Consider the following 24,835-nt stretch of genomic DNA (forward strand, 5'->3'; position numbering starts at 1 on the left):
CCAGCTGAACACACCAAGTGCCCTCAGTGTCCTCACACGCCTTCAAATCAAGGCCCTTCCCCATCCTTGTTGCCTCCTTTGGACACTCTCTAATGCCTTCAGATCTTCCTTATATTGCAGTGCCCAAAACTGCCACAATATTCCAGGTGAATATTCAATATTCACAATATTCCAGGTGATTTCCTGCTGCAATGGGAATGTTTTCTAGGCAGGATTGTGGTCTGGGGCTCTCTTACTGCCAAGAACATCCTGTTCTTGTTCAATCACTGCACTGCTTTGAGAGGTTTGTCAGTAGGAAACTTTATTTCCCTATGAGGGAACCAAAGCCTATTTAAAAAACTTCAAACATTTCAAAGAATGGTTTTTCTCTACCCACCTCAGGGGTATCTGTGACTATGAACAATTCCATTTGTTGGCTTTGAGCTGGGACTCTGTAAATTCTCAGGCAGCTCACCAAGGCAGTGCAAGGTGAGGGGGAGCAAAACCCAAAGCTTTCTGTCTCTGCCTCCATTTCCCCTGGCTTCCCTTCTGGCACAGTGATCACTGAGGGTACCAAGTGGCAGTTCAGACTTTATTAATGGTGTGTTCATGGGGCAGCAGGTGACACTTGTGCCACTGGGAGCAGCCTCAGAGGTGGGTTTTGGTGCTGCAGAGCTTTCCAGGCACTGGAGACTGGCTGGCTCTGCTGGGCTGAGCATACAGAACCTCCTCCAAGGAGAAGGACCTGCTCCTCCCTGCCCAGCCTGCTGACTCAATCCACAACCCCTTTCCCCAGGGAATATTAACCTTTACTGCTCAGTTCCCTCTTGAGAGCAGTTATCACCCTCAGTTATCACCCCCCCTTTGCTGTGGTGGTGGTTACTTCTGCACTCCACTTTCACCAAGGAGCCCCTGCCTGAAGCCCCAGCCTGAGTCCTTCCAAGATCTGCTGGTGATCCAGGGATGAACTGTGTGACCCACCCCGGGTACACCACCTCTGTCCCCTCCACCCTGCTCTCAGCCAGCCCTGCCCAAACCAGCAAGCCTGGCCTCTCCAGGGAAGCAGGATTTTCCCCCACATCTCTGTGCCCTAGTCCTGCTCTCTCTGCTTCCCATGGCATGGGGGGGGAGAAGATGGAGAGGAGATGACAGGTCCTGACAGCTGCTGCCACAGTCTGAGCACAGCTCAGCCCACGTGGTACTTGCCACCCTGCAGCCTTCCTTCCCTGCTCTGCTCCCTCCTGCCCACAGTCCGTGTTGTACTGGAGAAAGGAGATGTGAAAACTGGAGGAGGGATGAAAGCTGGGAGAGGGGGGAGACAGAAGAGAGAAAGCCTAGATGAGATCTCTCAAACTTCTTACAAACCCAGCTTATATTCCTGCATGAGAAACTCTTGTCTCAGGCATCAGTCAGGGTGTGACTTGCAGGTGCTGCTCTGAGCCCATGTCATGCTCCTCTGTCCCAGAGTCTGGGGAGCTGATGTGTGCACAGACATATCAGGACTTGTGTCCTGGAGCAAATCGTGCTCCCAGTTCCCAAAGCCTCACTCAGCCATTCCAGCACTGTCAGGAATTTTTCCACTCCAGAGCAGCTGCCTTTGCTGGGGGCTGATAAAAATTTGAAGCGCTGTGTTTTCAAGTGTGTTAAAATTCTTTGTAAGGTGCCATGTTCAGTCACTGTCTGTCAACACCCACTGTGTGATGTGTCCAAATTGCTGGTCCTGGAAACTTGGGAAGAAGTGTGGTGTTCCTGGAAGCAGTATGGTGTTCCAGGGAAGCAGTGTAGTGTTCCAGGGAAGCAGTGTAGTGTTCCTGGAAGCAGTGCAGTGCTCCAGGGAAGCAGTGTGGTGTTCCTGAAGAAGTGTGATATTCCAGGGAAGCAGTGCAGTATTCAAAAGAAGAAGTATGATGTTCCAGGGAAGCAGTGTGGTGCTTCAGGGAAGGAATGTGGTGTTCCTGGAAGAAGGGTGATGTTCCAGGGAAGCAGTGCAGTGCTCCAGGGAAGCAGTGTGGTGTTCCAGGGAAGCAGCGTGGTGTTCCTGGAAGCAGTGTGATGTTCCAGGGAAGCAGTGTGATGTTCCAGGGAAGCGGTGTGGTGTTCCAGGGAAGCAGTGCATCCCTGTGTCCACGCTTAGTGCAGCTGAGGTGTCACTGAGGACAAGGTAAGATACAAACTGTTTCTTACCCTCCTGCCACCTCCCAGTTTAAAGGCATTACTTTCCCCTGAGCTGGGAGGTTTCAGAACCTCCCTGAGTGACTTCTTCAGGACCTTCTCCTTATTTCCACCCCAAACATGTTTGTGATCAGATAAGACCTGTTTGATCACGTGTCTGCTCACCCCGCACTGCTCCTTAACCAAACAAGAGATATTCATTAGAACTAAAAGGGAAAAGCGTCAATTCTTAGTTCTTCTTACTCAAAACCATGTGAAATCCAGAAGTTGGGAAGCCAAACGTTGGGAGATTTAAAAAAAAAAATAATAAAATTACACTAATGAAAAGAATCAGGATCTACCGAGATTAATAAATAACAACTTATTAAATTAGTATTTCATAATTGCCACCAAAGTTGGGAAACCTAACAAAATCTGAAGTGTAAAACTCAGCAGTTAGTCCCAAGTCCCTAAACCCAGGCATGACTGGATGTGGGAGGAGAAGCCCCTTTCCTCTGGTTATGGGAAGCTGGTGCTGACTGTGGGCAGGACTGGGGACATGAGGGACCTCCTTGTTCCCAGTGCCCTTCTCCCACATCTCCAGCTTTCTCCCTGCAAGTCCTTCTCTGGCACTCATGGGTTTCATGCTCAGAGGGGCTGCTGGAGAATGAGACTTGACTTCCTGAGAGTGTGAGTTGCCTTGCCAAGGGAAGCTTGCAAAGGGATGGACCCTCATCCTCCTGTTCTCCCTCCTACCATGGGCACTCGGGGGGCAGGAGCTCCAAAGGGATGCACTGCCACATGTGATGCTGCTGGCAAAGCTGGGAACAGCAGGAAGAGCAAGATATGATGAAAACAGGGAAACTTCTTAGCTGTGTGTTTGCAGGTGGGGACTGGCAAGAGAGATTCCCAAATCCCAGTGAGTCACTGCTGGAGCCTTTCAGAACAAATCATCCTGATCAAAATATTAAAGTGCAGGAAAACTCAGTGACATTTTAAACAAGAGCCAGAGGCTTCAGATTCTGTGGGTGCAGGGTGGGGGGTGATCCCAGGTACCCTTAGGCAGTCATCTGCTTCCAGCCTGAGGGACACAAGCAGCAGTGCAGCCCTTTGTGGGGTTAATCTGCACCCTGACAGAACAAGGCAGGGGGCTCTAGAACAGGAACAACTCTGGGAACAAGAATAGGAACAACTGTGGGAACAGGAACAACTGTTCCACAGGAGAACTGTGTGTCCCAGAATTGTATCCCAGAACTCTGTCCCAGACCTGTGTCCCAGAACCCCTGATCCACAGTGCAGCTCCTTCCCTCTGGCCCCCAGCTCCAGGAAAATCTCTGCTCTGGCACTGCTGTCCTGCAGAGCTGGAGGCTCAGCTCAGGCCCTGGGCACTCTTTGGGAAGGTCCTGGGAAGGACAGCATATGTGGGGCTTTGGCACAGCCTGAGTGTTTTGGAGGAACCTGCCTGCACTGGGCGACTCTTCCCGGGATCTCAAATATCTGTCCAATGTCCCTTCTGGGAAATATTTGGGAGGAGGGAGTGAGGAGGTCAGACTTTCAGTGAACTTTCCCTGATGGAAAAGGCAAAGCAATCACTTTGGCCCTTTGGAGTTGAGATCCTGCTCACCAGGGCACGGCTTTCTCTACCAGGTTCAGAGGGCAGCAGTGCCTGGGACTTTTCCCTGGGGAGAAGGTGGTGAGGAGAAGGCTGTTCTCAGGGACTCCTGCCTCAGAACCTCTGCCTCCTTCTCAGAACCTCTGTGCAGCTGCCAGAGCACCCTCTTGGTGGCAGAGAACCCAAAAATGTGGAACTACTCTGTCTAGAGAGGAACTGAGAATTGTCTGTGTTTGGTGCTCTGCAGTGCTGGGGCCTGGCAGGACTGTGACCCTTGGCTGAGCTGGGGGGAGCAGTCCCTGCTTTGCTTTGCCAAGGGCTCAGAGTTTATGGATGAGAACAGCAGAGCAGGACAGGACTGTTTGACTGTCCCAGGAAAGGGATAGCCCAGGACAGGTCTGGCCATGGGATGGTCTGAGTGTGGTCAGTGCCTGGCTGTGGATGTCAGGTGACCAGTTTAAGACATGTCACATCTGAGAGGGGCTGCAGGACCCCTGGCAGTGGTGGCAGTGGTGACCTGGCAGTGCCCAGGGCAGCTCAGCCTGCAGGGTTTGCACAGGAGCTGCTCTGAGCCACCAAGCTCAGCTAAAACCTGCACCAGATCTGAGAACAGAAACCATGAGCAGATGGGGAGCAGCTCCTGGAGCCAGAGCCTGTCCCTGTCACAGTTGTTGGCTCAGATTAGGGCAGCCCCTTCCCTCCAAGGATGCTGACTTTGCATTTCTATCCAAATGTAATCCTTGGAAGAACTTTTCTGTCCATGCCACACCTTGTAGTGCCAAGCCTGCTTTCCCTGTGCCTGGAGCCAAGAGGAGGGCACAGACCTGGCTGTGTCCCAGGGCACAGGGGAGCTGGACACTGCTCTGCTCTGCACCTGCAGCTGGACTGACCCTGAAAAACCACCAGAGGTGTGGAGAGCCTGGCCCAGGAGCCACGAGATGTGAGCAGAGATGAAATATGGCATTTGTGACAGCAAATGACATCAGGGGGATCTGTTGTTGAGCTCTTGGTGAGCTGAATTCAGCCCCCAGCCCTCAGTGCAGCCTCACTTCTCTCAGCTGGTGTGTTCTCAGTGCCTCATGCAACATGTGCAGCTCCAGCCCTGCCTCCCACCCCCTTTGCACAAAGCAAAATTCCTGTGGGCACCAAACTGTGGGAATGATCCAGCTGTGGGAAATGCTTTGGTTGCTCAGTGCCCCGGGCTAGTTCAACTCCCCACTCTGGTCAGCATGAGGGAGCAGGGAGATGGGTCTGGAGAAGGAAAAGGAGCCAGAAGTGCTCCACAACAGGAGCTCAGTCCCTCCAGGCAGGAGAAGCCCCGTGGCCCCACCACCACCCTGCTGTGTGTCACTGGCTGTCACGAGATAGATGGCGGAGATCATTTGTCACATAATTTACCACATTTCACAATTAATGGCAACATTTACCACAGAACCTCGGCTCATTACGTGCATTTCTCCAAGGATCTCCATTTCTCCAATGGAATTCCCTTTATAGCTGCAGCTGGACATGGTCTGGGTAAAGAAAGTAGAATAAATACATTTGGTGCTAAACAAAAATACTTCAATGGAGGGGAGCTCATGTGTGGAACTGCAAAATGAGCACATGAAATGAGACCTTGTATTTGGTAGAACATCCCAAGCCTGATTTTGGAGAAATGTATCTCTTTCTCCAAAAGGAAATGCTCCAGAAATATCCTGGGGAAGGGAACTGCAGGAAGAAAGTTGTGTCCAGTGTAGCTTTTCCTTGCAGAGGGCTGGGCTGGCAGGCACTGTGTGACAGCAACACATTGGTGTCATGAAACATAAGGTTTGAGGCAGTCAGGAACCTCTGGATATGCAGGTTAAGGGACAGTGGCTGCCAGCACTCTGATTTCCAAAGGTTTTGCACAAGGAAAGCAGCTGGAGCTACTGGCTCAGACAGCACGAGCTTTCCAAGCTCTGGGATAGTGGTGGATCAAGAGAAAAAGGAGTTGTCAGGGGTGGGAGTGCAAGGCTTAGATAAAATTTATTAAAAAGCCCTGCCATTTTCATGAGGTGCAGAAAGGACTCCCTGGCTTTCTAAACTAGATTATGCCAGTGATTTAAATTTAAGGAATTACAGAGCTGTGATTGAACCACTTTTGTCCCACAGGTTTTAATGATTGGTAAAATGAGAATATTTATATAAAATGAATCATTTATTATTACAAATGATCAAACAAAAGATCTTAATCAGAATTATTTACTACATAATAATGTTAAAGCTAATAGTAGTGTAGTGTAAGATAGGCTAGTGCACCATAATAAAGCAATTATTGAAGCAATTATATTAAAGCTGGCAAAAAGAAATAAGTATTAAGCAGAGATTTGATATAACTCACCCAGACTGAGGCTTGTGAGATCTCTGCTCTCAGCCTCCAGGAATGACCTTGGAGGTTGCCCCCAGCCAAGGGAGGAATCTCCACACCCAGACCCCAAGAAGGTTATGTCAGAAGGTCCTGACTGGATGAAAGGGGACTGGACTTCCATATAAAGTGTTTGACTGTCAGTGAGAGGTTTCCAGGCCAACTCCCCTCCTATCTGCCAAATCCTGCTTCAAAAGCAGGGGGTGTGTTTGGAGTTTGTGAACCAGGCTGGTTTTAGCCCAATTCGACACCAAGGCAGCCCCTGCAGCTGAACTTTCACAGTAGTTTGTGTGATGGCTTGCTCTGTGTGCATTCTCTGATGGGATATTAGGCCTGGTTGGGGCAGGGTCTCCTGCCACAGTGGTGGGACCAGGTCTCAGAGGGACTGGGCAGTGGGTCTGGAGGAGCTGTGGTTCTGTCACCAGGTGTCAGTACATGGGGCACATCTGCCTCAAGAAGGAGGTTTTGCCGTGGTCTGGAGAGCAGGGCTAAGAGAGGACAGTCTCATCCTGGCTGGGGCACGTCCAGGAGTGTTGTACACACTCAGTGTGAGCAGAGACAAGGAGATATCCCCTCCTCTCACTGCTCTCACCAAGCCCCTCGTGCTCAGGAGCATCTTCACACCCCCATGGTTTCATGAGCTGTGATTTCCTGCAGTTACAACCATTTGGCTGGAAGTTTTCTGAGTTTTTCCAAATGTTTGTACATCCTGTACAGGAATTTTAGCTACCATCACCTCCTGCTCAGCTGCTCCTCCCCAGCTGCCCAGGAGCCTAGTCCCCTCTTGCAGAAGTGCTTCCCCAGGAAGTTTTGTGTCTCTTGGTGCAGAGGGAGTCACCTTCCTCAAGGGACAGGCTTTGCATCTGGACTGAAGGCACTGCAGTGTGTCAGCACCATCTGGACAGCAGCTTCCCACTGCACTGAAGGGGGGGAGCAGATGGAGAGGAGAACAGGGAAAAAGGAGAAGAAAAATCCCTTCTCTGCATTGCAAAATTTCCTGCACAGTTATTGTATCCTGAACTTTACTGTTCAGGGAGCTTGTCCTCTTCCTTCTCCCAGTTTCTCACGCTGAAAAACACTTAAGAGATTTTTCCCAAGCTCTGGAGGCCTTTTGGAGTCATCAGGGAGGAAGAAGGATATCCACACACCCACAGCCTGCCTTGGTGATCCCTTTGGATCTCAGGGGAGAAGCACTGTGGGCTCCTGGTGTCTGTGTGGACCTTACCAGGAGTCCAGAGCAGCTCAGAGGGGGCATTTCTGGGGTAAACAGCATGCCAGGTGTCTGTCCAGGAGGCTGCTTTTGCTTCAGTTTAACCTTGAGCTTCCTGCTCATTTTGGGGCAATGCTGGACGGAGGGGCCTGCCCAGGGTGAGGCAGAATCTGCCCAGCTCAGACAAACAGCATTTCTGTGCTTGAGTTGTGTCTGTGACTTCACTCTGAAGGCACAGCCCAGGAGCTCAGGGGAGTTTTGTTCCTGTGACACCTTCATATTAGGACCAGAATTCCTGACGTGAACCAGTCCCTGAGCCATCACCCAGCAAGGTGAACATCCCTCATCCCTGCAAGGGGCAGATCCTCGGCCCCACCTTCCTCCTCCTCCTTTGTACCAAAAGTGAGCTCAGGGACCTGCTCTAGCCAAAAACTCCATGAGAAAAAAAAACTGATAGAAAAAGCACAGAATCTTTTGCAAGATCATCTAAACACCAACACAGGCACAAGAGAGGGAGGAGAGTCATGGAACTGAGGGCTGGGGAGGGAGCAAGAGCAGCTCCTTCAGCACCATCACCCAGTGATGCCCAGTTAAACATGACCACAGGACTGGTTTGCTTGGCCTTGGTGAGCTGAGTGCAGAAATAAAATAAAGTGAAATGAAATAAAATAAAATAAAATTAAAAAGCTCTTTTCCAGCAAATATAGCTGAGGATTAAATTTATCTATGTAACTATTCCCACAGAAGGCAGAGAGTGAGTGCTTTCCCTACACTGCTGTAAATGCTGTTCTCTGCCATATAGCCAGGTTTTGGCAGAGAAGGGCAGTAAATATCACAGGAGTTATCAGGGAGTTGCAGTCTCACCAACCACACCTGCTAGAGAAACCACAGCTGAGATCTGAAACCAAACCTGAGGCTGAATTAAAACCCACAGGTTCAAAAAAAAAAAAAAAGTTGATTCTTTTGTTTGCCTTTTGCCTTGGGGGCCTTCAAGCTGCAAAGGGCTGTTTGTGCCTCTTCTTTAAAAAAAAATAGGCACAGAATTCCCTTTAATGGGAAGATAAATAAATCCCCACCTACTCAAATGATTCAGGAACCTGGGCCTTGAAAGGTTGATGAAAAAATGCTCCGATTCTGCTAAAACTGAGACAACTGGATGGAAAAACAACTCTTTAAGGGGGTGCTCATTTTCCATGGAAAAGGGTACCAGCATGGCACAACAAAAAGTGATCATTTTAAAGATCTTACTTTGGTAGTTATTACAGAATTTCCCCAAATAAGACCTGTATGAGCCTAATATATACAGTAATATATAATATAACCTAAATATATGATAAATACTTAAGTTATTGTCACTGCAGACAGACACATTGTTTGGAAGTGCTCACTGTGCCAAGCAATTTGGTCACTGGAATCCAGGCAGGTTTCCTGGACTAGCTGGAACTCTTTTTTCCCCTTTAACAGGAATCCAGTTTTCCACATGTGAGTTGCTCTGAGGCTTCCAAATACCAAAAAATAAAATTACTCAAAAAAAAAAAAAAAGGCTTTGCAATTTCAGCTGGTTTTGAGTTGACCAAGCTGAACATTTCTAATTACAACACATGGAAAAGGGCTTTTTAATCAAATAATGTTTTAAATTAAAATAATAAGGATGTGTAACATATCCAAGAATCTGTGTTTCATGAAAGGAATACAGTCCTGACTTTGGTAGTCAGGGTTAGTAAATCTGTTCTCAGCTCCTTCAAAGGTTATGTCACTTTTCCCCTTTTGATGGCATAGAAACACTGCAAGAACAGAAAAGGTAATTCATAGTAAAAAGCACGATTTTGACACTGTCACACCCAGATCTTTCTAGAGAATTGCTATTTTGAAAGCTACTGTGTGATGTGACTTCAGTTAGACTCAAGCAGATGCTTAAAGTTAACCATCTGCTTAATTGCTGATAGGATTAGGACTGGATTTAAATAGATCTCGTAGTTCTTCCCCCTTTCTTTTTGCCTTTATAAAGCCCGTGGTTCATTTTAAGTGTTTGATTAGTGCCTCTGACTTCCTCATATGCTTAAAGACAAGAATATGATCACTGCTACATTGGATCTGGATCTTAACTCTCTTTAAAGCCCTGGCCCAAAGGAGTGTTTAGCAGTTGATGGGCAAGCAAACAAGCCTGGGAACAAGAAAATGCCAGGAATCAGCAAAAGGGTGGGATAAATTTCCACCAGTCCCACCAGGCAGAGTTCCCATTCCTGACCCCTCACACAGGCTTGTTCCTGAGTCATATCAAATCTTGTCCTCTCTGCCCAGACACCTCAGGGGTGGTCATGTGTTGCTGACAAAGAGCAAGGGAGTTTCTCTGACTTTAGAGTGATTTACAGAATATTTCACAGAATATTCTGAGTGGGAAGGAACTTCCAAGGATCATTGATCTAACTCCTCAGTGAATGGCCCCCAGGGATCAGATCCCCAACCCTGGTGTTACTGGCACCCTGTTCTGAGCAGCTGAGCTGATCTCAGGGACTCACAGTCAGTTAAGGAGTTAAGTCTGCTTGTCATGATCATCACATTCCTTATGATGTGTCCTGTCCATCACTCCTGAGCCAGAACAGGGGCTGGTCCAGCCGTGCTGTGCTCTGCTCTGGGCACCTCCTCCCTGGGTGACAGGACAGGCCATTCCAAACCATCCTGTTCCATGGGAATCCAAATTAGGTTGCTTTTCCTGTGAATTATGCTTTGAGTGTAACAAGGGTTTAGGCTTTCTGCTTATTTCTGTGTCTTTTCAGTATAAAAAGTTGGGAGAGCCAGGTCCTGGTGTTCCCTGAGGGACAGAATGAGCAGGGGCTTGGATTTCTGCTCTCCAGCCCCATGGGAGTCAGTGGAGAGCCCTTCTGCCAGGGATTTCATCCTCAGTTTTTGTTTCTCTTTATACTTCATGGAAGAGGGAAAAACACAGAGAAGATTTCAAATTCCCTTCCCTTCTCCTTCCTGCCAATACCACGGGGTTAAAAAGGACCATGTGTTACTTCCAAAGGTATTTGCATAATTATCTCTCCCCGTGAAATGTGCAGGAGCTGGCTGTGTTCCACAAAAGATTGCATTTAACTAATCCTGCTTTAGAACCCCAGACTATTTATACCTTCTTAAATCAACTTCATCTTCAGAAGTGCCCTTTAAAGGACACATTTTGTTCCCTTCTGACCATATGTTTTCACTATGATCGGTGCATTTTAAACATGTTCCCAAAGGTTGGAATCCAGGGCTGCTCCCCCAGCTGCTGTTTGTGCTTTGCTGGCTGACGTTAGTCATGCAGCCTGCTCAGCTGTTTGATTTCTGACAAAACCAGTCCATATTTATCCAATTACTTTGTGTTTCCAAAGTCAGTGGGAAGTCCTCAAACACAGGAGGGATCCCAGGCACTGACTGTCAACACCAGCTCTGTTTGTCCCCTGGGATTTGTCACCAGCACTGCAGAATTATCTCTCCCAGAAAGAAAGTCCTTGTTCTTTATCTTCCTCTGGATTTCTTTTAGTCCTTTTGTCCTTTTGTTCACCCGATTTATGCTGGAACATGTGAGAAAGGGCAGCAATATATTAATTAAAATCAAAGAAAATAAGAGCAAATAAAATAAGAAATGCTATGGGGAGATATAAAACTCCAGCTCAAAAGTGAGTCCAAACATTCCCCTTTGGGGCAGCGAGGGTCTCTCTGGTTACTGCTCTCTACAGCAGATGCATTTCTGAGGGGAATCCCCAGGATGTGTCTCTTTTCCAGACTCTTCTACTCCCGAGGCCCTGGGAACAGTGGGAAAACCTGCCCTTTTGATAGTGTGTTGTCCATCAAACAGCCTTTCCAAAGATGCTCCACAACTATCAGTGTCCTTGGAGAGAGATATCTGGAGCTCTGGGTTACCTTTATCCTCATGGGGTGTTGCCGTTTCTAAAAACACCATTTTAGCCAAGACTGGGAAATATTTTTTCGTGGCTTTGTTTTTCTGTAAGTGCTCTTTTTAGGTGTAGCTGCTTGAAAACAGAAGTTGTATTTCCCTCATGCCAAGCTCTTCCCTGCAGTTTGCTTTGGCAGTTTGGCACTTGAGAAGAGTCAGTGAGGAGCTCCAGGAATGTGCTGGGAAGGAGACATATGTTGGTGTGTAGGGAGTTTGTGAGTGGGCTTGGTTTCCGTGTTCCATCAGGGATATAAGGTGTGTGTGGGAGGAGGAGATTCCAGTGTGAATGAGTGTGTGAGTTTGTTCAGGCTCTCAACACAGGAGACATATTTTTGTGAGGGAACTTGCAGCCCTGTTCTACAGCCCTGTTCTCCACATGCTTTCACTCAGATATTTGAAAGAGAAGGACTATTTTCCATCAATTTTTTGGCATCAGTGGGCCATCCTGATTTCCTGAAGGGGTCAGCTATTACCTCCAGAACATCAGTGCTCTTTCCATCTCAGTATTTTCCACCTGCAGTTGGACATAATGGAGCTGTGTCAGGTTGGATCTCAGGCAAAGGTTCTTCCCCCAGAGGCTGGTTGGGCACTGCCCAGGCTCCCCAGGGCAGTGGGCACAGCCCCAAGGCTGCCAGAGCTCAGGGAGGGTTTGGCTGATCCTCTGGGGCACAGGGGGTGACTCTTGGGGATGGGCCTGTGCAGGGCCAGGAGTTGGACTCCATGATTCTTGTGGGTCCCTTCCAACTCAGCATATTTTGTGATTCTATGATTCATCTCCTTCTTGATTTCTTAGAATTAATTTCAGCCCTTTCTCTTCCATAACCTTAAAATAAGGAATAAACACAACACAAACTGGAGAAACAGAAGGTCAAAAAGTAGCAAATGACTGAGTTGAAGTTCCCTGTGAAGTGTTGACTCACACAGCCTTTAGTTCCAAATAAATGCTGTGCCTTGAGCCTGTGCAGAGCAGTTAAGGGGGTTAGAGCATTTCTAAGATGTGAGAAGCACGAGGCACCGAGTGACAGCTCCAGGAGGTGGCAGGGGAAGCACTTGACTGGTGTCCAGGTGAAAATGATTCCTCTCTTGGCACTGCCAGGGAGTTCCTGCAGCCAAACCCTCAGTGCCAATCCTGCTGACGAGTGTCCAGCTGTGAGGAACAGCAGCCTGACCTTGTTGTGCCAGCACCCAGACATCAATGGGTGCCCCGAGGGGGCAGGCAGGAGGGGAGGGCACTGGGGCACCCCTGGAAGGCTCTCCTGCTGTGGATGGTGCCTCAGGGACAGGCCTGTGGGAAGCTCAGTTAACCAGAGCCTTTCAAAGTCGCTTTAGTTTCCTGTTCCCCACATTTGAAACACCTGCAGGAGGATGTTCAAAGTGTTGAATCCAAGGAGCTGCCACAGCCATAAAATCACAGAGTCATTAAGGCTGGAAAACAACTGTAAGATCACCAAGTCAAGTATCACCTCAGCTCCACCACCACGGTCGCCACTAAACCAGGTCCTCAAGTGCCACATCCACATGTTTTTTGAACACCTCCATGGATGGGGACTCCTCCAGTGCCCTGGGCAGCTGTGCCAGTGCATGGTCACCCTTTCTGTGAAGAAATTTTTCCCAATATCTGATCTAAACCTCCCCTGGCACAACCTGAGGCTCTTTCTGTCATCCTGTCCCTTGTTGCCTGGGAGCAGAGTCTGACCCCCCCAACTCCCCCCTCCTGTCAGGAGTTGCAGAGAGTGAGAAGGTCCCCCCTGAGCCTCCTTTTCTCCAGGATGAGCCCCCCCAGCTGCTCCTGCTGCTCCAGCCTCTTCCCTGAGCAGGCAGGCTGTGCTCTCACTGCCCTGGCTGGTGATGGACAGTAACAATCCTGGGGCTGAACTGGCCTGGGGGAGCATTCCCAGTCCTCCTTCTGTCACTGTGCAGCCCCGGGAGGTGATTCCACCTGTCTTCATTATTTTCCCCACATGTAAAGCAGGAGCAGTCACACCTGCTTTACCTCCCCCACAGAAGGGGGGTGATTAATTAGCAGCTCATTTATGCTTGCAAAATCCTATTAAAAATCCCCTGTGTGATATGAAAAATCTTCCCTGAGTGTTCCAGGGCTGTTTCTCAAAAGGAATAGAACCTTGCAGGTTCAGGTGCATCTGCTCTGGAGCTCAGTTAAACCTGCTCTGGGGCTCAGGTTAAACCTGGGGCTGGCAGTCCTCACCTTACCTGGGCTGGGAGTCTGGAGGCTGTTTGTGAGGCTTAGATGGGTGTTGGAGGAAAGACTTCATGGAAAATAACAGTTCCCTAATCAGTACAGGGTTTCGATGGCGTGGGATACTAAAGAACAGGCCATTCACCACTTAATGAGGATTAAAATAACTCCTGAATAGCTGCCTTATTCCCTGAGCATCCTGTTCAATGAATGAGTCACAGGATTACAGTTGAAAAATATGTTGAAATGGGAGAACAAAACCCTGACATAATGAATATCAAATGAAGGGGTTGGGGACAGCCTTTAATCTGGCATTTCCAGCCCCTTGAATGACTGACATGCTGACTCTACTAGTGGCTTAACTCCTGGCTTTGTCTGGCTTGCCCCTTGCTCCAGCCCATTTTTCAGGGTCAGTGTGCCTGGGCACTGTGAGCCAAGTACACAAACCCTCTGCAAGCAGGATATTCACAGCACAGAAGTACAAAGTAATTAGTTATTGGCTGGTGTACATGAAATACAGCTGGGATTTAATGATCTATTAGGCTAAATACTCATGTGCTCATCACCTCTGAGTCCTGGCTGGGCAGAGCTGACTCAGGATGGGACCATGGGCTTCACCTCCCCCATTCCCTGGGCTGCCTTTGCCACTCTGTCCAAACTCCTGGGAAAAGGCTTTGCTGAGCACAGGGTTGGTTCCTGCCCCTGCCCCAGGCACCTGCTCAGCTTTGCCTGAGCATCCTGGAACAGCCGAAGGACATTTGCTCAAGGGTTTCCCTCTGCACTGCAAACTGTGAACAGAAGATGCCAGAGGGGGCAGGAGAGTGATAAATGAGGAGCTTTGTGCTGAAAGTATTTCTGTTCTCATCAGCAGCTTTTGCTCTGCTTTCCTCCTCCCTTCGGGGCTACATTGCTTTCAGTTCCCAAAGCCAGAAGTGCTCTGGAAGAGCAGCCTTAGACGGGGATTTTCTCTTCCTTAGTGCAGATGCCAAAGAGGGAGCTTGTCATCAGAGAAAAAAACCACTTGTTACATCCTCCTCTGAAAATCTCAGCTGAGGAAGAAGGCTGAAGGGAGAAAAATGCTGAGGTTGTTGGAAAGGCCAGAGGAGATGGCAAGGAATTGTTTTTTCATGGAATTCTTTAGGTTGGAAAAGGCCTCTAAGATCATCCAGTTCAACTACTAACCCATGTCCCCAAGTGCCACATTTTCATGTCTTTTAAACCCCTCCAGGGGTGGGGACTCCACCCCTGCCCTGGGCTTCAGAGGCTGATTGTTCCTCTTTGGGCCACTTCTTTTGTCATGTTGATTACAGATTTAAGAGCACTTCCAAATACTTTATTAAATACTGTAAAACTAATGCAAAATAATGTATGACTGTCAGAACCATCACAGACCTGTAATACAACTGTAATACAGTTGGCACATATTAAAAATATCCTTGCTTTGCAGTCTTTATCAGAAACTTTATTAAGAAAAAGACATGCTGGAAAATACAGTGGTTTTTTTCTGTATTCTGACACTTAATATTTTTTTTCTATTATAGAACACAATAAATCTAGATTTTTTTTTTAACAATATTCACATAGGAAATCATTGAGAGTTAAGAAATTGGCTCTGGAGAAGACTAAAAGTAAGTACCAAAGGAAAGGTTAAATCTGTGTGAAAAGGTTGTGTCTTAAGAGGATCTCTTGGGCAAGAGGTGCAATGGGAACTCTTTGGGGGTTATTTAAAGTTTCCCAGAGTTTTTCTCCCTGTGCAGACAATGCAGGTTGTGACTGTGGTGGTTTAACCCCAGAGGGAACTCAGCCCCACGTGCCCCTCACCCCCCCCACACCAAGGGGGACAGAATTGGGGGATAAAAGTGAGAAAAATGCTGCATTGAGATACAGCCAGTTTAAAAGGGAAAGCAAAAGTCACACAAGCAAAACGAAGAGTTCACTCCCCCTTCCCGTGGGCTCAGCCATCCCAGGACTGCCCTGGGCTCCCTCCCAGCTGCTGGGGGCTGGGGAAGGCAAACCCCATCCATCTGAACATCCCCCTCCTCCTTCCCCCAGCTCTGTGTGCTGAGCGTGACTCCCCACGGTCTGGGCCATCCCTGGGGGCAGTTGGGCTCCCCTGTCCCACCTGTGCCCCCCCAGCTCCCTGTGCCCCCCGGGCTGGTCCTGGCAGGGCCCTGGGAGGAGCAGAGCAGCCCTTGGCTGTGTCACAGGGACTGAGCCATCCCAGTGTGCCCAGCACTGCTCCAGCACAGCCCCAAACACAGCCCAGACCCGCTGGGGGGGAACATCAGCTCTGCCCAGGGCAGTGGTCACAGAGCTGTGGCTGACAGAGCCACCCCAGGGCACAGGCTGACAGAGATCAGGGAGGGCTTGGCTGATCCTCTGGGGCACAGGGGGTGACTCCTGGGGATGGGCCTGTGCAGGGCTGAGGGTTGGACTCGATGATCTCTGTGGGTCCCTTCCAGCTCAGCACGTTCTGGGATCCTGTGACTCCGTGACATCAGACCTCTGGTAGGTCCTACCTCACTCCTTTCAGCCCTTTGTGGGTGTCTGAGATGCCCTGGAATGACCCAAATGGTTCAGGTGGCTCCGAATTGAGCACTGGGCTTGTAACTCTGTGAGAGGAGGGCTCTGCCCACGCTGCCTTTGGGAGATCATGGTCAGGGTTGTGCTGGAAGACAAGACTGAATCAGCCTGTCTTTGAGAAATGTGTGTGCTCTTGGACCATCCTCCACAGGCAAATCCTTACAGCCCCAAGGCTGCCAGAGCTCCAGGAGGGTTTGGCTGATCCTCTGGGGCACAGGGGGTGACTCTTGGAGCTGGGCCTGTGCAGGGCCAGGGGCTGGACTCGATGATCCCTGTGGGTGACTTCCAGCCCAGAATATTCTTTTCAAAACTGCATGTACCTTCTCATAAAACTTCAAGGAATTAATAGAAGGACCCCTCCCCTCCATCTTGAAACACAGGCTGGGCACACTGAGGAGAGAGGCCCTTGGGGAAGTTTAGGAGATCACCTGAACCTCTCTCATGGAGCTGCCTGAGCCCTAATTGCAGGCACAGAAAACACCTTTACCTGCAGGACACCACCTGCAGCTCTCACCATGCTGGGCTGCCGGGACATCAGTGTCACCTCCAGTCATCTGAGTGTCACCTCCATGGAGAAATGTGAGGCAGGGAGAAGAGACAGAGTCAGTGGAGGGGCAGAGGCTCCTCTACTTCCCTCCCTGCTGAAGCTGGAGGGCTCTGGAGAGCTCAGACAGGTTTGGAGCTGCAGCAGAAGGGACATCCCAGCAGGGCAGCAAGGCCATCCAGGCAGAGCCTTGTCCCCTGGCATTTCCCAGTTCCTAGAGAATCTTCCTTCTCCCTCCAACAGCATCTTCCCTTATCCCTTCACAGTGCCCCCACACAGACCCTCCTTCCCCACGTGGTACCTCACTGAGCAGTGGTTACTGAACTCAGACATAATCACAGATATATTTCTGTGGGATGCAGCACTTTGTCCTGTCCTTTCCATGTGACCCCATTTCCTTTGGAAAAAAAAAAATGAAGCCCTTAAAACCCCTTCCTGTCCATGTGTCTCCCCCTGTTTGCAGAGGAGCTGGGAGCACTGGTTTCCTTTCTCCCAGTAAAATACCTCATTCTTTTTGCTGGTTATTTTATCTGATCTCTCCTCCAGCTGCCTCAGAAATTTCCTATTGTGGTCTGGCAATTCAGAGCCCTGTGAATTCTTTCTTTCCCTAATGGAGTTTCCTAGTAAATAGCTTTGAACTCAGATCCTTGTCTCAAAAATAGATAAGCTTCTGCCTAACTGGCACTTCACAATTAACAGCATTATCCTGTTAAACCTGAAGAGCTGTAGGAAGGCTCAGCCATCATTTTAAAGCATTTTATTGTTTAGAAAGTGTTTACAAAGGGCTACAGAAGTGGTAAATGAAGCCCAGTGCTGCATTCAGATGCTTGATTAGCTCAGCTACATCAAAATGCCAATAATTCGGGTTCTGACTGGTTTGGATGGCATTTCTTAAGCAGTAGCCTCAAAACATAGGAGGTTTTTAGAGAAGAAAGGGAAGGTTTGGGAAGGTTTGGGAAGGGAAAGGAAGGGAAGGGAAGGGAAGTGACTTGTGGTGAAATTAAAAGTTGATCAAAATCAGAAAATGGTGGTTCCCATCCCTGTGAGTGCTGGTGTCATTGTCCTCAGTGAGGACACAGTTTCACCTCGGAGTGAGGTTGTGGCAATAAGTGACTCACTGAGCACTGTGTTTGCAGGAGGGAGAAACCTCTATTGTTTCCCTTCTGGAACAACTGATGTGCTCCAGTTCTGTCTGTTCCTGTTCTACATGGTTGCATTTCACACCAAAAGTGTCTCCATCTCTTTGTCACCTCTCACCTATCAGCTCCTGGTGTGTGTGAGCAACACCAGTTGGGAAGAGCACAAAGAACTTGGGTGTTTGAGTTGCAGATTGATTTGTAAATCAGCTTTGCTGCAGCCAGGTTTGATGTCCTTGCTCTCCTTGGCGTGACTGTGGCCCCACGTCTGTGTGGAAGCACACGGTGCTCTAAAAGCATGTGGAAGGATGGAAACCTCCCGGGGAAATCCATCACTTGCCAAGGCTTTGAGGAGAGAAGTGTCTGTGGAGCAGTTTAGTCATGCTCAATGAACTTATCACTGCAAATGTCAGGGAGAGGTCATCAAAAATCCAACAGGCTCGTTACTCACTACCTGCTTTGCAACCTCAAAAATAGATCTAATAACTTAGAAATAAGGTAATAAATGGTGGGTAAAATGACCGATGTCGGGCAGCAAGTGCAAGGTGAGGGATCAATGTGCCCTTGTGGCAAAGGAGGCCACCAGCACCCTGGAGAGAATCCCAGGAATGCTGCCAGCGGGTCAGGGAGGTGATCCCTCCCCTCTGCCAGCACTGGGGGAAATATCTGCACTGCTGGGAGCAGTGATGGGCTCCCAAGTCCAGCAGAGCCACAGGCAAACTGAAGCAGGGCCAGCAAAGGGCCAGGAAAGGGATTGGGGTGTGGGGGAGGCTGAGAGCTGGGTCTTCTCAGCCTGGAGAGGGAAAGGCTCAGGAGGATCTCATTAGTGCAGGTAATTAACTGATAGGTGAGTAAAGAAGATGGAGCCAGTCCCTTCCCAGTGGGGCCCAGTGCCACGGCAGAAACATCAGCTTTGGAGCAGCTGAGGGCACTTGGTGTGTTCAGCTGGAGCAGAGGAGACTGAAGGGAGACCTCAGTGCAGTTCCACCTTCCTGGGCAGGGGCAGAGGAGGGGCAGGGACTGAGCTCTGCTCTGGGGGGACCAGGGACAGCAGCCAGGGAAGGGCTGGAGCTGTGTCAGGGCAGGCTCAGGTTGGATCTCAGCCAAAGGTTCTTCCCCCACAGGCTGGTTGGGCACTGCCCAGGCTCCCCAGGGCAGTGGGCACAGCCCCAAGGCTGCCAGAGCTCCAGGAGGGTTTGGCTGATCCTCTGGGGCACAGGGGGTGACTCTTGGAGATGGGCCTGTGCAGGGCTGAGGGTTGGACTGGATGATCCCTGTGAGACCCTTCCAACTCAGCAGATTCTGGTATTCTGGGATTCTGTGAAGAGGCAAAGAGCACAAGTTGTAATACAGAAAATTCCACTTAATCATAAGAAAAAGCTTTCTCACTGGTAGTTGAATACTGGAAAAGGATTCGGAGAGAGGTTATGGAGTTTCCATTCTTTGAGTCACAGAAACGCAGAATCCTTAAGGTTGGAGAAGTCCTTTAAGATCATCAAGTCCAACCATCACCCCACCACCATGTTCACCACTAAACCACGTCCTCGAGTGCCACATCCACGTGTTTTTTTTGACACTTCCAGGACTGGTGACTCCACCACTGCCCTGGGCAGCTGTGCCAATGCTTTACAACCCTTTTCATGAAGAATTTTTTCCTAATATCCAATCTAAAACCTCTTCTGGTACAACTTGAGGCCCTTTCCTCTTGTCCTGTTCCTTTTTCCCTGGGAGCAAAGCCCGACCCCCGCCTGGCTCCCCCCTCCTGTCAGGGATTTTGAAATACTGAAAAGGTCTCCCCTGAGTCTCCTTTTCTTCAGGATATCTTTGGAGATGTTCCAAACCGTGACGAAAATGATCCTGGACCACACAAGCTGACCCTGCTTTGGGCAGGGGTTGGACTGGAAGGTCTCCAGAGGTGCCTCCAGCCTCAGTGATTTTGTGATTTTATGAACTTGACAGCAGATAAGCAGCTGCAAGAGAGACAGTTGTACTCAGGGCACTGAGAGCCCTGACCTGCACTGTACAAACCAGCTGCCTCTGCAACCAAAATCCTACAAATTCTGCACAAAGGAGGCTCCCCGGAGCTGGGTCTGGCAGCTCCAGCAGCCCCATTGGCAGCCAAAATGCTAAACACCATTCTGCCAGTAATATTTAAAACACATTTCTGCTTGACAATGCCATGGATCAAATCTGCTGAAGTGAATCCCAGCCCAGACCTCATCCCCACAGCTTTCCAGAGGCACAGAATATTGAGATTATCTAAAAGAATGGTAAAGTTATGATTGTCGAGGTTCATGACCTAGAAATACCTCTATGGGAAAGCATTTTCTAGTAATAAATTGGGTTTTTAGTCCCACCAAGAAATATAAAAGATCTAATAGAAGCTGAAGCCAGATGAGTCAGTTAAGACCTAAAGTATATTGTGGGTTTTGGTAACAGGGACTGAAATTACTGCAGTTATTTCTAAAGATGTGCCAGACTGACCACCACAGACAGTGTTTTAAAATTGTATTACTGAAAAGGTCTGTTTGAACTTAGGGACAGTTAAAACCTAATGCAGGATTAGTGAGCATGAATGTGCATCATGTTTGCTGGAAACTAGATAAAAATTAACCCACCTGCCCCCAAAAGGGTCCTGTGCAGGGCCAGGAGTGGGGCTCAATGGTCCCTGTGGGTCCCTTCACAGTCGGCACATTCTGTGTTTCTGATTCTGGGAAAACCCCCCTGGATAGTTCCAGGGATTCCAGAAATACTTTCTTATTTGTCCCACCCGTTCTCTGGTCCAGTTTTCCCAATTAAGTGAAATTTGACCATATGGAGGAAGAGAAACTAAAGCAAAGTCACAAAACGTGTTCCTGCAGGACTTTCCCTTGCTAAAAACAAGAGGGGAGGATCTAGAGGAAAACTCTGAGGGCCCTGTGGGCCACTTATTCCAGGGCACTCAAGGGGTCCATGTGAACCTGGGCTCCTCTCACATCCTTTGGGATCAAACCCTTTGGGTGTTTCCAGCTGCCTTTGTGTTTAAGGAGTGCCTGGTTCCCAGACGGAGCAGTGCCCCAGCAGAGATGTCCAGAGTGTTGTCCCCTGAGTAAATAAGCTCTGATTTAATCCTGCCTGTAAACAGACATTCCAGGTGCTGTGCAGGGAGAGGAGTTTCAGGGAGATAAAGCACAACTTCTCAGAAACAAATCATGTGAAGTTAATATTATTTTTATTTTTTTGCTGTGTTTTGTGGCCAGGGAGGAATAATTTCTATTAAGGCTCATGACCTCAGCAAGATTTCCAGCAGTTTCTAGGAAAGTAATGTGAGTTTAATTTGAGAAGCATGTTGTTAATGAACCTCTCTGGGGTACATGTGTGACCAGAAAGGGGAACCAAAGATGAACTGATGTGGTTCTGAATTTAGTCTCCTTGTTACTGGTGGAAAAGGAATTTGCTTATTAAATTTGCAGGTGATATGAAGCTTGGGTGACCATAAGTCTATTAGAGAACGGGATTAGAATTTAAAATGTTCTTGACAAATTGGAGAAATAGCCTGAAAATAAATTGATTAAATGGAGAAAAATGAGATGCATTGGACTAAAACAAGAATGTTGAAATGTGTTGGAGAACAATTGGACAGTTTCTCAGAAAAGCAATAAGGAATCACAAAGGATCACAAACTTCATGTGAACCAGGAAAAGTAAAATATCACGAGTCTGTGTGAACAAGAGAAGTTGACTTGGAAGAATCCAGGGAATCCACTCTGTGCTGGTCAGGTCTCTCTCAGAAACATGTCCCAGGCCTGAGAAGGATCCAGGTCACTCAGAGAGAGCACAGGGTGCTAAAATGACAATAATCAAAGGCAAAGCAAGAGAAACATAAAAGAAATGGCATTAACTTGAAGAGTAAAGTTAAGGGAACACACAGGAACAGTGTTGTCATAAAGAGCTGTGGCGGAAACAAGGGGGGTTTTCTCCATGTCCCTGGAACAGAAAAGAAACAATTGGTCAGAACAGAGGTGAGAATGACCCAGGGAAACAGCTCTTCTTGGGGGAAAGTGAAGTATCAGTGACAGGGTTACAAGAACAACAGAGGAGACATCAGAGTATCCACCTTGTACAGGGAGAGCACGGCAGGAAAGGTTTCTAGAAATCTCCTCTCACCCTCCATTGCTACAGTTCCATCCCTGTTGTAAAGATCTGGACAAAGCATTCCTTCCTTACTGAAGGCCTGTGTGGAATCTAAAGGTCATGGAAGTTTATCAGGACTCACTTATCTAATGGTTTTATTACGATGAAAAAGAGGCAGAGTTGTTTTCCACCCCACAGGGCAGTTCCCAAGCCCAGTTCTGGCAGTCACTCTGCCATGGATTTTTCCCCCTACTTTGAAGAATTTAATACTGAATACATCAGTTTTACAGGATTCTCCCTTCTTGGGGAGGGAGATCCACATCCACACGCAGACATTTAACTCAACTTCATTGATTAAAGAGGCCACTTATTTGATTTCTCTCTGCACTCAGACAGGACATTGTTGCTCTGGTTGTGCTCACAGTGGGACAGTGGTTTTTGGGTGGTTGGGGATAACGTCCTGAAAACCTCCAGATTTCCAAATCTCCAAACCTCCAAGTGTCCAGGTCTCCCTGGTGGGTGGAGGTGGAGCAGGGGGCAGGGGCTCTGAGGTTCCAGCAGCTCCCGGGAGCCCATGCGGGTCCAGCAGCCACAGTTTGCTCCTGCCTGGACATGTTTCTCACCTTTGCAGATAACCTTAATTTGCAGGCTCAGCAGAAGGGGAGCAGATTCCTATTATCATATTCTTCTTGCATCTGGAATTTTAAGTGAACTACGGAACAGAATCTTCTGCTTTCTTAAGCATTTTCCTCTCCTTTTTTGAATCACGCTGAGATTTCCTGTGAGTGCTGTGAGCTGTAATTATCATCTGCAGATCACTGGGTTTGCTAAGCTAGTTCTTAAAGGTATTTTTTTTTCTATGAATTTCAGATGACCAAGAACAAAATTATAATCACCTGATACTAGACAGTGCCACCCAGACACCTACACATGGTAAGAGATAACAAAGAGCAAAATTACACACGGTGTAACTTTCCTCTACCAGCCAGTAACATTTACTGGTGTCAAAGTATGTTTAATGTTAATAGAAATGTCCCTATGGCAATGCTGCATGACTGATGCTTTCCATTAACATTAAATATAGGACCATATTTTTCAATAGTGTGCACAATGAAATATGGCCCAGGCTTTTAGAATTGTGCCGACCAACCTCGTGTTCCCCCGTGTCTGATTGCTCCTTTCTCTCTTCCACATCAGCAAAGTGGTGTCAGATTTAACCAGACAAACCAGGAAAAATGATAATCAAAGCAAAGTCTGTTTTGTCAGCCAAGCCATGACTTCCAGTGCTGCTCGGGCATCTGTGCAAGGGCAGTTTGAAGGACAGGGAACATGGGACAAAGCTTCCTAAGCTGATGTGGTTTTGGCACAACAGTGTGTGGCCAGAGTTAGGGTTCATGGCTAAACCCAACCTGTTCAACCCCTGCTTGCATGGGGCTGGTTAGAATAACCTGCTGAAGGCCCTGACTCACTGCACAACATCATTCGAGTTTCTCCTGTTCAGGACAGACAGACACCATGAGGGAGTCAGGGCTGTCCCTGCCCAGAGCCATGGACAGAACCTCCTCTTCCTAAACCACTTACAGTGGTGGCTCTCACACCCTTCCAACCCCCCTATTTTATTGTGCAAACATGATGCTTCTCTGACCCAGGGCCTTATGGAACCCAGAGCACCTTTCATGTCCCTGCACCCACCACAGACTGACCAGCACTGCCTGTCCCCAGAACCTCAGAGCTGCCCCCTCAGGAGATGTCTGGGGCAGCCTCTCATCACAAACCTGTCTGCTCATCCCTCTAAAGGGGAGAGCAGCCCCTCCAGAATTTTTCCAGAGCTTCCCAGGTTAGGTCTTTGTACCCAAACAGCTCCACATGTGTGAAGCTCCTGCCAGTGCTCTTGCTGAGCTCAGAAAACACGAGTTTCATGTCTCATGAAACATGTTTCGGCAGCACTTTTTGGCACCTCTCTAGCCAGCCCTCTTGACCCAACAAGGGATGCCCCACGTCATCCTGGAGGCAGTGTCAGGAGTTCAGACACTCTTCAAGGACACTCCCTTGTTTTCCACTTTGTTTCCTTCAGCTCATCCCAGCCTGGAGAGATTTCTTCTCTTCTTCCATGCCCAGAAACCTTATCACTCCCTGCTCAGCCCTGTCCCCCCAGCCCTTGTGCCTCCCCTGCCCTCTCTCCCTCCTCCTTTAGATTTCCTTGGCCCCAGATCAGCAGTTGAGTGTGGACAGTGACCCCCCTCCATCACCAAATCAATCACCCACAGCTCCCTGGCTCCATCCAAACCCAGACCAGTCACCACCCCCCAAACCAGTGGTTCCTCCATCGCTGGGCAATCAGACCCCCCTCTGAATGACCCCTCAGGTCCTCTCTGCTTTCTTTCCTCTTCTGCTGCTTCCTTGTCCTGATCTTGTCCATGTTCTTCCCTGCACCTTTACCCTTGGAATGTGATCTATTCCTCCAGCTTGCCTCTGGAATCTTCCTGCTGCCGAGGAACCAGGACGAGATTGGTAAATCTCATCTCAATATGCACTTCTTGCAGCTCTGAGTCTGTATTTGTTACTGGTTTTGTCCTGGTATTTAATTCTGAAACTTCATCCTGTTAAGTATTCTGGAGTTGATTTACTGTGAGTCATGTCCATGTATGGAAATTTCCATGCTGCTAAAAAAGGTGGGAGAACCCTTGGAAAGGCCACCTAAAGTCTTTGGTGTTTCTGCCTCCTAGAGGGTGGGTCAGGATCTCCTCAGCCCACAAGTTCCTTTCACTTGTAAGACAACATTACTGGGATTACTTTTTCTACCTTTCAAAAACCACAGGAGAAACAGTGTCAGCTTTAAACCTGGTTGTGCCACAGGAATTTTTATCAAACCTGAATTGACCTCAACTGTTCCTCAAACTACTCACTCTGTTTACCTTTTTACCTTCTTGAGGAAAAAAAAAAGAAGGAAAAGATAGAGAAATACGGTTGAAATTGTGTTTTGTTCTC

The 24,835-nt window shown here is 48.5% G+C and overlaps 1 protein-coding gene across 1 annotated transcript in view; it reads left to right on the top strand.

The window, feature by feature from the left end:
• Positions 1 to 24,835, top strand: part of SHISA6 (shisa family member 6) — a gene marked incomplete at its 5' end in the record, with an annotated part of 277,328 nt that overhangs the window by 226,358 nt on the left and 26,135 nt on the right. Inside the window, one exon of the mRNA XM_017835933.1 lies at positions 22,718 to 22,780. Coding sequence (XP_017691422.1) covers positions 22,718 to 22,780 — 63 coding nt within the window. The remainder of the gene's footprint in view (positions 1 to 22,717; positions 22,781 to 24,835) is intronic.

The sequence above is a fragment of the Lepidothrix coronata genome, unplaced genomic scaffold, assembly GCF_001604755.1.
Source record: "Lepidothrix coronata isolate B3197 unplaced genomic scaffold, Lepidothrix_coronata-1.0 Scaffold267, whole genome shotgun sequence".
Lineage (NCBI taxonomy): Eukaryota > Metazoa > Chordata > Aves > Passeriformes > Pipridae > Lepidothrix > Lepidothrix coronata.